The sequence below is a fragment of the Charadrius vociferus genome, unplaced genomic scaffold (assembly GCF_000708025.1).
Source record: "Charadrius vociferus isolate BGI_N301 unplaced genomic scaffold, ASM70802v2 scaffold409, whole genome shotgun sequence".
Taxonomy (NCBI): Eukaryota; Metazoa; Chordata; class Aves; order Charadriiformes; family Charadriidae; genus Charadrius; species Charadrius vociferus.
Window position 1 is genome coordinate 1951366 of NW_009650082.1, and position 12634 is coordinate 1963999.

At 45.4% G+C, this 12634-nt stretch overlaps 1 protein-coding gene across 1 annotated transcript in view; it reads right to left on the bottom strand.

The window, feature by feature from the left end:
• The window catches only part of MMP24 (matrix metallopeptidase 24 (membrane-inserted)), a 48790-nt gene that overhangs the window by 34704 nt on the left and 1452 nt on the right, over nt 1-12634 (bottom strand). Inside the window, exons 2-4 of the mRNA XM_009892104.1 lie at nt 10765-10915; nt 3341-3457; nt 1074-1378 (exon numbers count right to left, since the gene is read on the bottom strand). Of these exons, the coding sequence (XP_009890406.1) occupies nt 1074-1378; nt 3341-3457; nt 10765-10915 (573 nt within the window). The remainder of the gene's footprint in view (nt 1-1073; nt 1379-3340; nt 3458-10764; nt 10916-12634) is intronic.

Sequence of the window (12634 nt, forward strand, 5' to 3'; positions counted from 1 at the left end):
TTTCCTACCAAATAGCATTCCCACATTGAACTTGCCAGCTCCATTTCCTTTCAAAGATGATCTGATAGATACCGACTCAAAACTCTGAGGGTTCTTCTCAATTTGCATTCTATTCTTAAGCAACGCTGTCACTTTTAGGTCAGGCCTGAAGGTGGCTTGCATGCCTGAAAGCTTTTCTCCTTTTCAAATTACACTGTTTGGTCTAATGAAAGACCTCTGCATATGTCCTTAGACACCATGGCCACAACAATGCTACTGGTTTTATACAGTTTAGAAATCCAGTCATGTTTACATTCCAAGTAAACTCCTAATTCTTTTATAAGAATGTAATTTTGAACCGCTAAAGGTTTAAAGACACGTTGTTGTTCCCAGATCACTAAGACTGTGGAAACTGGACTGATATCTTTGTAAGGCCACTGTAAAATTCTGGTTTTTCAACTTAAACTTTTTAAAAGTCATTACTATTCTCAATCAAAGGTTTGAAAATAGATCAGAAAGTGCCCATTGCCATTAGAGAGTAAGACAAAGCTAAAGACGCCGAGACTCTTAATATCACAAAACCAGTTGTCCTAATCATCAGCCTTCCTTAAGGAATCAGCCAGCCCCAACCTCTGATGGCAGGAATTATGACCATACTCAGACTGTGGGAAAACAAATAGGGATCGAAAGGACCTGACATTCAAATGCCTTCACTTTCTCAACTTTCTCTTCACCTTTACAACTAACTCTAATTGCCCTTGTTAGGTATTCCATGTGATACAGAGTTTACATTTCAACATTCTCTTATTCACTTTTTCCCTCCCAGAGACGACGTTTCTGCAGCAACTATGGTCCAAAGCTTGAGAGATGTAAAAAGCCAGCAGATACACACTTCTCAGCATTCACACATGTGCGCAGAGGCAGGCAGAGTCACAAACTTACAAACAAAATTATTTACCCATTTAAGATAGAAAACATTTGAACCATTGTATGGGAGGTGAGAGCTCCACTAACCAAATACTTTCTGGTTGAAAGCCTGTCAATGTGTCTACATTCAACTTATCCTTGTTTTGAAAAATGACCTGCGCTCTTACCATCATGATTAGAATTTCCCAGGGTCCACGGCTCATCTGAATCGAAGTGAGTATCCCCTCCTATTCCTGGCCCAGGAAAGTAAGCGTGAGCTAGAAATCCACCTTCTCCATCAAACGGAGAACTGTCTCCATGGAAACCAGAAGCAAAAAATATCATAATATCTGCTTCCTTTCTGTCATTTTTAATTTCATGGTAAGGGACTTCTTCAAAGGTAAGCGGTGTCACTCTCTGCCAAACATCAAATGCCTGACGAATGGCTCTCCTTGTATCAATCTCTCCAACCTTGGGGGTATAGTTGTGTACGCTGTGTGAATGAGAAAGAAGGGTTGGTTAAATTTGCAGAATACATTCGAGACGACTTATTATTATTCCAATACATAGCCGCATCTACACAGTTTCCGTTTCCAAAGGGTCTTTATTTTTTGGGGGCACTACTTTGTGCATGCAAAGTTTTGCTGTTACAAATCAAGTTACCAACAAAACTACAGCCCTGATCTGAAGTCTACATTTATTAATAAGAATCTCCCCAATACTTTGCTTGATCTTGCATCGCTTCCTAAAAACCTGACAACCTTTCAAATCCTGGTGCAGACAGCTAAGTATCTGAGTTTAAATGTAAATTATCATGCTAAAATGGAACCCAGTGTATGAAAAAACCTGACTACCAAAATTCTTTCTGAGAAACAAACCTTTCAGTAAACTATATAACCTTACTTATACAAGCAGCTTCATTCTCAGGACTGCTCAGAATACTCAGGACCTCATAGGAGTGATGGACCCGCAAGTTTTGTGCAACCCAGTCCATGACAGCTGACGATACAGGGTTGGGGGGGGCATTAACTGCACCAAAATTTCCTGTAATTGTAAACTTCAGCTTAAAAAGTGCTGTTCATTGGGTGTTTTTGTGTGTACAGATAATAGACTCAAGACCTATTAAACCTGGCTTGGGGAATATGAAATATCTATGCCATGGAAACATCTTTCAGTCTTTAATAAAACTGGCTCAATTTAATAAAACGTTTGACAGATGAAAGACACTTTAACACATTCAGCGGTAACACAAGATATCTATCACTTGAATGGCACACTGCTAATACTGAAATTGGAAAGTTAAGCAACTACTAGTTTGACAATGGCAGAAGTGAAGCCATCTGCCAATCTGCTTCCTGCGGTTATGCATACCAATTTTCCCTAAGGTCCAGAAAAGGTTAGAAGCAGGATCTGACTCAGATCTTAACATAGAGAAGGTGTTTACAATTTGAGTTTAAGGAACGATTATTGGTGGAAGCTTTGAACTAGTCCCCAGAACTAGTCCCTCCTCCCAGTCTCTGCAGTCCCTCACTGCTACCTAGAGAATCCTCCTCCTCCCTTCTCAGAGCTCTCAGCAGCCCCTCATTCTCTTCCCCTTCACACCATATCTCTTCCTACGCATTCTGGCACCTTCCCCATTCAGGTCACTCATATTTCTACCTCTTCACTGCAGACTTTCTTTCTCTCTTAGCCTTGCTCACCCATATCTTCTTCACGTCTACATTCATAATTTTTACTCTCTGCAACCTTCTTTCCCCCTCCAAAAAAAATTTAAAAGGCTATACTTTCAACTAGAAGGGGAGTTAATTTTATTTTGAAGTGATATTCTTATTGTCAGAAATTTCCATTGGTGTTCATCTTTCAAAAGCTAAGGGCCTAAATGACTCAAAAAACCCCACATCTCTGGGAAATAATCGTCACCACTTAACACACATTTGACACCTGCAGCCCACTTCAGCATGTTGCCTCAGCAGGTCTAACTAATTCTGGACAAAAGCAAGAGTTCTACTACACGAGCAAAAGTAAAACCTCTGCAAAAACAAATATTCAGTAAAATGTTGCAAATCAGTAGAGGGAGAAAGCATCACGCCTTTAGACAACGGTATTCCATCTGCTTTAATGGTCTGTTAAAGAAGACACATGATCTAAGGGCTACAGCCTTAGATTTCTAAGGGAACAGAAAGGGGCTTACTAGGACTTCCTTGCCAAAATTACACAGCTGACAGCCAGGGTTTAGGCACCTTAACCAATCAGTTATATTCTAATTGAGAACAGACTCCTCAGTTACTCCAGTGCTCTGAAAGTATTCCCCTCCACCACCACCCTCTGAGAATGAAAGACCCAACGAGGCTTTACAGGGGAAATCCAGTTTTTAAAAGTACTTACAAAATTTGCATACCAAACAAATACAGAACATTTTTTTCCCAAACAAAAAGGGGTAGGGAGTGGGCTATACCTGTAGGTTATATGCTTCTGCCTCCACTTTTGTCCAGTTAGTGCATACCGCTTTTTCCTCCGGCTATGGCGTAGGTGGGGATGATCTGGAACTCCACATCGAGGCTTCTTCATCCACCTGGAAGGGAAGGAAAGAAAAAGCAAGTTAACGAAGAGCTTGGAAAAGATATTCAAAAGCACTCAGGGGGGTGACTGGAAGACCTCTGAGGGATGGCCAGCGCAGATGCCAAGAAGGGCTTGATCTTCCCTCTCTTGGGTTTACTCTCTTTGCACAGAGCTGCACACCCCACCTCTGCTGGCAATCCACACACCTCAGCACCCCAAAAAGGATTCATTTTTCCTTTTGAAAACACAGACACCAGATCAGGTAGCCCTTATGCTTGACAAGAGCTTAATGATGACAATGCCACAAAAGAGACCCAGATCAAAATTGCATGTGTGCGCCCACTGGGATCAAACTCTCCTATCACCTCCTCTATCCACTCTCCATTTGTTAAAGTGCTCCCGTGCCAGTAAAAAAACCTCCCAATTCATAACTCACTAGATAAGACTGAACAAGTGCAAACGCGACCCTCCCAGAAAACAACTGGGGCTTTCTCCTGTGATCACTCTGATCTGTGGGTCACAGCCACCAAATTCTGTTAGGTCCTCCCCGTAAACCTTGACTCTTTTTGATGTCATGCATGACATGGGAAACTCTTGCCTATGTGGCCAGGTGAACTAGAAGAGCAAAGGATGCTGTCCCTTGCATGGAGATCCATGCTCTATTACCAGAGAAGTCAGGTCTCCTCCCCTACCTCCTTTACCTCCAGCCTTAATACATCTTTTGCTTATTTCTTGCACCAGCTTGAGGGTGGTCAAACACTGGCACAGGTTGCCCAGAGAAGTGGTGGAGTCTCCATCCTTGGAGGTATTCAAAACCCAACTGGACACAGTCCTGGGCAACCTACTCTAGCTGTCCCTGTTTGAGCAGCGGGTTGGAGTAGATGATCTCAAGAGGTCCCTTCCAAACTAAATGATTCTCTGACAAGGAGAAAAGGACCGTACCCTAGAATACTATCCTGCTTGTTGGTATGGGCATACTCCAGAGAAGTCAGAAGTGGCTTATGGAGGAATGAATGTGCCCATCACTGCATGTGGCAGCAGCGGAAAATGGACACAGGGACAGAAAAAAGAAGAACTACAGATACTGGTCTCCAAAGGTCCCAGCACAGCAGCTTTCTGTCCAGCCACATTCTTTCAGATTTTGCAGTGCAGCCCAGGACAGGAGACCAGAGCCCAGGAATAATGCACGCAGTTCCCGGCCACAGCCTCCTGCTTGGGCTGCTGCTGGGGACATGGCCACTGGCATTCTTCAGGCATTTTATGCATTTGATCCACTTACTCTGATGGCAAAGGCAAGCGTTCACTGTGACGCAATGCCTAAGAACATGCTGCAGGACATGGGATGCAGAAACATGCCACTGCCTGGTCACACAGGACAGCATTGTAGCCAGTCCTGGCAGATTTCTCACACAGGACACCAGATTCTCTCCCCTCTCCTCAGCAGGGCTTCCCCGAACATTCCTGGCTGCCTGGGGGACAACTTTTGGCCTCCAGATGCAGACATTCCTCCATCAACTACAGCCAGCCAACAGCAAGTAGTCCATACGTGCCCAAATGCTTGAGCCTAAACAACATTCATCTTCTCTATCAAAAAATATTAGCCCCACACCTTCAGGAAGGGAGTGTCTTCCCATCACCAGTAGATGGTTTACAAGACTTCTTTCCAGGACACCTTTTAAATGAAAAACAAATAGACAATCGCTTGTGAAGCCGTACACGGCAAAGAAGATTCCTTCACAGCACACATACCTGCGCCCAGCTCAGGCAGCCATGCAGCTAACCTTCCCTTAGTCCACTTCCTATAGGTAAAAGCTATGGGTCCTTACAAATTTCAGTGCGGTAATCTGCCATCTTCTCCCCAAGAACAGAGCAAACGAGGGCTGTTATCCATATTGTAGTGTACCTGTCAAGAACCCAAGCTGTGTATATAAAGCTAGCAGAGATCTTCCCCACTTACATTACCTTACACTTATCAATATGGTATGTCTTTCAGAAATCTAAGCAACCTGTGGAAATCAGATGTGTCTTGCCCACACAACTGCTGCCACCTTCAAAGAAAAGTGGTACATCTAAAAGCCATATTAAGCGACTTTTATGGAAGGGACTTTTTTATAAAGGCATGTAGTGATAGGACGAGGGGGAATGGCTTCAAGCCGGACGAAGGTAGATTTAGGTTAGATATGAGGAAGAAATTTTTCACTCTGAGGGCAGTGAGCCCCTGGGGCAGGTTGCCCCGAGAAGCTGTGGCTGCCCCATCCCTGGAGGTGTTCAAGGCCAGGTTGGACGGGGCTTGGAGCAACCTGGGCTGGTGGGAGGAGTCCCAGCACAGGGCAGGGGGTGGAACTCGATGATCTTCAAAGTCCCTTCCAACTCTAACCGTTCTGTGATTCTATGATTAATTCAACCTCAATGCACAGTGTTTTTCCAAGTGTCCTTTATTCATGTTCTTTTGCATTGCTTCTACCACTTTGCTAGAGAGATGTTAGGCTTACTGTAGCCTGTATTCTCCTAGATATTTCCTGAGTATTTTTTTAAAAAGTTCCAGTCATATGATATGGTACAGTTTTTAGCACAACCTTACACAAACCATAGCATGAATTAGTTTTTCATCTTTTGAGCTTCATAAGAACTCCAGTACTCTGAACATCACCATCATCAGGCCCTGACTACAGTCAGAAAATGACCTTCTGTTTTATCTTTACTAGTATCACCTAGAAGACAAAAACATAACAGAGGAGTGCTATCAAACCAACATGGATGTCACCAGGACTTTCCAGGACAGCGCTAGCTATGCTGACACACTAGCAAATCATCGTCAAGTCCCTCACACCTCCACATCTCTTTCATGCATGACCCGCGGCTGCCCCTGCCCAACACCTGCCCCGTGTCGCACAGGCTGCAGGAGATCAGCCTCCCCCAGACTAGTCCCAGGCTATCAAAGCCGATCAGAACTGCACCCAGACCCGACCAAAAGTTAATTCCCTCAAAGACAGTGTCCTGGTTTGAGTGACACAGGACTAATTTCTCTTTAAATGCTTGGGAAAATTGCACTTTCAGAAGACTCTAGTGTCTGAATTTGTGAAAATACTTACTTTATAGCCAGCTATGGTGTGTGAATTTCAATGTCTCAGTGTTTTTTGAGCTCGCCAGGTGCAGGGATGAGGAGGAGTGAGAACTGGGCACTTGACCCAAGCTGGCCGACAGAATTATTTCATACCGTGAATGGCACATTCAATATAAATTGGAAAGTTTGCTGCAAAGTGCTCTCTCCCTTAATGGTGGTGATCCAGAGAACTCCTTGCCCCGGTGCCAGAGCGGAGCCCTTCCCTTCCCCCCCAAGCCGCAGCACTCACAGTGTCCCACATTTGCTGTCCACTGTTGGGAGTGCACAGCTTCCTACGGATAGAATGGGCTAAGGATAACCCTCGTATATTTTATATTGGTATCAGGACCAATATTGGTTCTTTAGTGCTATTAATGTTAATTATCTAGTCTTATTCTATTAAATCTGCTTATATTTCAACCCCCGCGTTTCCTTGTTTTTTCCCAATTCCCCTTCTCAGGTGGGGAGGAGTCATTGGGTGAGACAATAATTGTCTAGATGACAATAAACTGTTGTGGGTTTTCTCAAACCATAACAGATAGTTGAATTCCCTGCCCCTTGCCAGCTCTGTCACACCATACGGACACGGGGCAGGGTACAGGGCTATGCCAGACGCAAGCTGCAATACCGGCACCCCGCGCTTTAAGGAATTCCTGAGCCAAAGGTTCCAAGGTATCAGTGTTTGCAGAGCTGCCGATAGACTTAAGCTGCATACAGCTGCCTAACTTCTCTTTCAACCCCGTTGCACTTAGGCCTCCATATTCTACCACAGTTTGTTCCAGAGCTCAGCTACACACTTTCTGGAACAGACGTAGTAAAAAAGCCAGGCTACTGGGCTAGAGCTAGGCAGTACCCAGGTTGTCAACAGCCTGTGCTAATGTCAAGCTGAGAGTGTTTATCTGGACCCGTTCCCTGATCCAACTTATTTCCCAGACATATGGGCCCTAGTCTCATCACATGGGCCAGGGTACAAGTCCAGCCATCTCTTCTTTTCTCAGCAGGGCAGATCGATGGCAAAATAATCACAAAGCTGCAGCTTGCTGCCGTTGATCTTTAGTTGAGCTTTTTGATAGCCATTCTCTACTGAGCAGTTTGGATAACCCTTTCTGTGTTCCAGGGGATTTCTAAAAACACATTGCATCCTAAACAACAAAAGACAGTTACTTGAAGCAGGATTCAGATACTTATGGTTGCTTCCCCCCTCCACCGCCTCTTTTTTTTCTTTTTTTTTTTTTTTTTTAAATGGGGGCACCAATAACATTGGATCATCAAAATTTATACTTGGCACTGTTTAGGCATATACTATTGCATTCCTCCAGCTGCCTGGCATGCAGAAAACAGTAATTTCCAAAAGCAGTGACATCCAGCTCTTGTCCAGATACAGCTGCCTTCCCCAGTTCAGGCTCCAAGACCTCCACAAGACCCTCCTAAACAGAGGAAGGTGTCACTCCCGATCACCTACCACTGAGCTGGTGGGAATGCTACCTTTATACATCCCAAGGTGAGTGACCTACACATGAGGCTCTAGACGAAGCACAAGACAGTTCCAACACAAGTAAGACTATTTCTTGGTTCCCTCCAGGGCCATGCAATTGATTACAACAAACAAAATAGTCACCAGTTTTGTTAAGCGCTAGCGTGCCTTCTCTCCCGGCACTCTCCCACAACTGTATTGTTGCTCAGCTGCTGAGCGCAACTACAATTCAACCCACTAGCTGCAGACAGACACGAAGTTTGCTGAGGCACGGTCAACTGCAGGGTACAAGAAGGCCATTTTAAGTATTCTCCCCTGCTCTCCTTATAGGAAAGCTACATATCCTCAACCTGCTACCTCAAGACAGCCTCTCTGCTCAACAGACCCCCACCCCACCTTCCATTCGGGTGGGTAAGCAACACCAATGGTGTTATTCCTTCCCATTTCCCACTCCCACTGCATGGTAGCTTTCTCACACTTGGGTACCACTCCTGGAGGGGAGAAGAAGCTTGGGATTTGGAGGCGTGTGGGAAAGGAGATTAAAAACTTCAGGCTTCTATAAGTGTAAGCAGAATATGCAGAATCTGTTGCCCGACAAAGAAACCATAGAAAATAATAACTTCGCACTCTGATTCTGAAGTCACTTAAAAGGGGCAGAGTTTATGACACTGACAGAAGTGACAGAAAAATTCATAATTGCAATCTCAAAACTCATAACACAGCCTGAAATAACAGCTTAGCAAACGCCCGAGTAATTCAGAGCTCTCGGAGCCAGTCTGCCTTGCCAGCTCTCCTCCTTTTGCTCAGCTTCCACAACCAGGTCAGAGGAAGCGACAGCCCAACAAGGCCCAGCCAGACATGCCCCTCCGACTCAAAATACAGGATCACTGCTAACGGCAATTAGGACCTCTTTTTCCTTACACGGAATTTCTAGGTAGGTACTGCTGCACCACCCTGCCATACAACATACGGACCTACAGATCCAGGACAGATGGATGTAGAGAGACCAAACTGCCTGCAAAGCACACCTGCCTTTCATTGCGGCTGAGGTTTCAAGCCTTTGGAGACTCATTTTTCAGAAGAGGGAACCATTTAGGTTTTTCACACGTCAGCCTTTGGGTGCTCATGCACCAATCAACCCCTGCCCATATATAAACTTAATAAAACATGGCAACACCATCCTTTCCTCCAGAAAAATACTTTTACTTACTAAAGCAGGGACTCCCACATGCAGTTTGCTCCCTTCCCCTGTCACCCACAAGGCAGCAGAAACAGTTCCCTAACTTTCCAAACGAGCACCTCAGTATCGTAGCCCCTTCTTCCCCCACCCACTTCCGACTCATAAGCATCCCAGCCACAAGCTGCACCAACTGCAGGTACACAACCTTGCTCTCTGCTCTGCTTCAGCATTCACTTACAAAATGCCTTATTAATGGCAGCCAGATCTCGGATGGAAAAACCCCACCTTTAAAAAGCATTTCATTTTCAACTCATTTGAAAAGCAAACAGGATTTTCTCTATCCCTCAATGGAGAACAAGGGGCTTCTCGTGTGAACTAAAGGCAGGTATGTCACATTCACTGGAGAGGCACTCCCAGTCCAGGATGACCCCCTCCTGCCTAATTCACTAATTTCTTCTGTTTCTCCCTCTTCTTGTAATCAGGAAGACATACAACCAAACCCCTTTGTTCTTCACACTATTTGGTTATTTTGTGCTCCCTTTGTGCCACCACGTCCCTTTTACCAGCAGAGTGCCATAACCAACGAGATGAAGAACTAGGTAGAGCACACCTTAAAAGGGTCTGCTAACGCACTAAGAAAAGGTGAAGGGAGAACTCTCAGACAGAGCCTAAGCAAGTTCTATTATTTGTGCTTTCTTTTTTTGCTCATCATGAGATGCTTCTATCCCCCAGAAAGTATTAGTAAGACCTCATCTGCATTCTGCTTTGGACAACGGATGCTCCCCTGGTCCAGACCAACAGCAGACAGATTCAGCCAATATACAACATCCAGGCGATCAGTCGAGAGGAAGCAAGTCAGGTTAACAAAGCCAGCCAGCAATAAACGTTGCTTCCACCCCACCCTTCGCAGTACACATTGAAGAGCAGACTAAAAGCAACAGCCTCCAAAGAACAGAATCCCTCCAGCCTAGGTGATTTAGACTAATGCTCCTGTGCTCTCAAGACACGATCACAAACAACAAATAGCACATGGTCAACATAGAGCAGAGAACATCTAATGTCCAACAAATGGCAACTAGCAACAGCTAAGTAGTCTTGGCTACTGTAATCAGACTACAACGACTCACTTCATCTAAGAACTATAGCATCTATGGAGAGCCACAACTCCAATTAATTAAGAAATACATTAGAAGCCATGTCTGGAGCCAGATTTTCACCTAAATTCAGACAGAGATGGAAACAAATGAAACCCTTGATGTTGTCCACTTTCAGAAGCTCACAGGATTCAGGCTTTGCCTGTGCACCAGCAATGGGGATCTATGCACAAAGAACAACACTAACAAGAGCTGCTCCTCACACTCTCAAACAGTACTGTTAGCAAAAAGAAAAGGTAGAGTTGTCCGTGTGTTTTCATGAGGGACACCTTTTCAAAATCAAGACTTCTCTGGCTGAGTCAGTCAAATCTATCCCTTTTGAGGACTTCTTATAACTGGAATAATTACCCAGGTAATATGACAATGCGTTAAGAAAGGGAAAGACAAAATTAGCCTACGTTAATCTTACTCAATAGTTGTCTGGTCCAAAACTCCTGTTACTGGGATCCCATAAAACTGTTGCATAGTGGCAACTGCGGACTGCACAGCTTTTCCCGACTGCAAGGCAGACATTTGGCTGTCAGATGGAAGTAAGTAGCCGTAAGTTTTTAACCAACCCTGAAAAAGAAAGAAACAGATGGTAAGATGCCACAGTAAGCTTTCAACTTAACAGATTAGAATGCTTCCTCAAAAGAAAAAGTGACAAACTAGCCCAAAAAATTCAACCACCTCTCTTTTTTTGGTTAGGTTTGGTAATATCATCTGATTGCCGGGAAGGGGTGAAGACCCACCTTACTATCACCTGTCCTGACAGGACAACGCAGACCTACCAAATAGCCATCATCCCTACTGAGAAACTGGGGCAGGCTTAGGTCTCTGGAGCACCGGAAATGCCCAACAAGCTCTGCCCTTGTTCCAGAGATCTCCTGTGCACCCTGTCATCACGAGAGTTCTCGGTCCCCACAGAAGCACACTCCCAATAACCCACTGCCCACCACCTACTGCTGCCTCCGGACCACCACTCCAAGCAAACAGCGTAACAGGCCTGGGCAATCCCTGCAAACACAGGTTCAGCTTTACACTCACACTGAGCAAAGGAATATTTCTTTCAAAAAAAAACCAAAACCCCAACAAACCAACCCAAAAAATACACTCAGAAAGTTTGCAGGGACTCTGGTTAGATGGACCTTTCCTCTCCTAACAGCAGATATCTAGCAAATTGCGAAAACAGGGAAATAGCCAACTCTCCTCAAGGAGCTTTGTCCCTTTTCCTTGCCTCCCCCCCAAAACGCAGCCTTAGATAAAACCACGTCAAACTTGTCAAAACAGCAAGGACAGCATTTTCAAAAACACCCCGTCGTTCACAATTTTTTTCTTCTTCCCCTCTCTTACCCTCTCACACTTTGATACCACAAGAAAAAGGAATATTAACTCACCATTAAGTGCAAATACCAATAAAACCCAAATGAAGGCTTGCTTTCATAACTTTTCACCCTAACTTTTCATGCACACACCTCAGTGTTTTTTTCTTCTGGCCAATACCCCAGCCTTCCAATTCAATACTTAGACCAGGATTACTATGAGATGGACATAATATCCCGTAACCTTTTTCCAGCCATGAGGCCAATCCATCTGACCCACTGGACACAGTCCTCGACACACAAGCACTGATGAATCAATCGCCTGCATACACTGCTCTTGCATTGGCAGCCAGATCACTCAGAGGAGGGGGGAGAGGAGAAGCACATCTTCCCTTAACGTAACAGCGCAGCAGGACAGGGGCTCCACTCAGGAGGGGCACAAGAGGGAGAACAATCCCCATTTATTTGTGGCAACAAGAAGACACCAGTATCCATTGGGAAGAATGACCTTGCTTCCAAAGCAGGGGAAATAAGGTGTAAGACAGCATCTGGGCCAGGCATGTTAAAGTTCACCGAGTAAATGGATGTACAGCGCTATTCCACGCAGATGTCACCAAATGCTCTGGACAAAGCCAAGCTGCTTGGACACCAGACATTTGCTACCTCTGCCTTGGCACCTGGCGCTAGCCTCTGCCAAACACAGCCTGCTGGAACAGGTGGACCTTCGGTCTGGCCAAAATAAGCTGTCCTTGAGCAGCAAGGGCAGAGCACACGGGCCAGGACAGCTCTGCCAGGGGCTACTCTCGCCTGTCCTCCCCTTTCCCTCAGGGCCAGGCTCGGAGGTGGGGGCAGGCGAGGGAAAGGGACTCCCGGCCATGCCCGACGGGCACTAAGGGAAACTCCTCCGGGAGGCTGATGCTCCAGAGCTGGCAGGGGGGGCTCGGCTGCCCTCGCCCGCCCGTTCCCAACCTGCCCAGG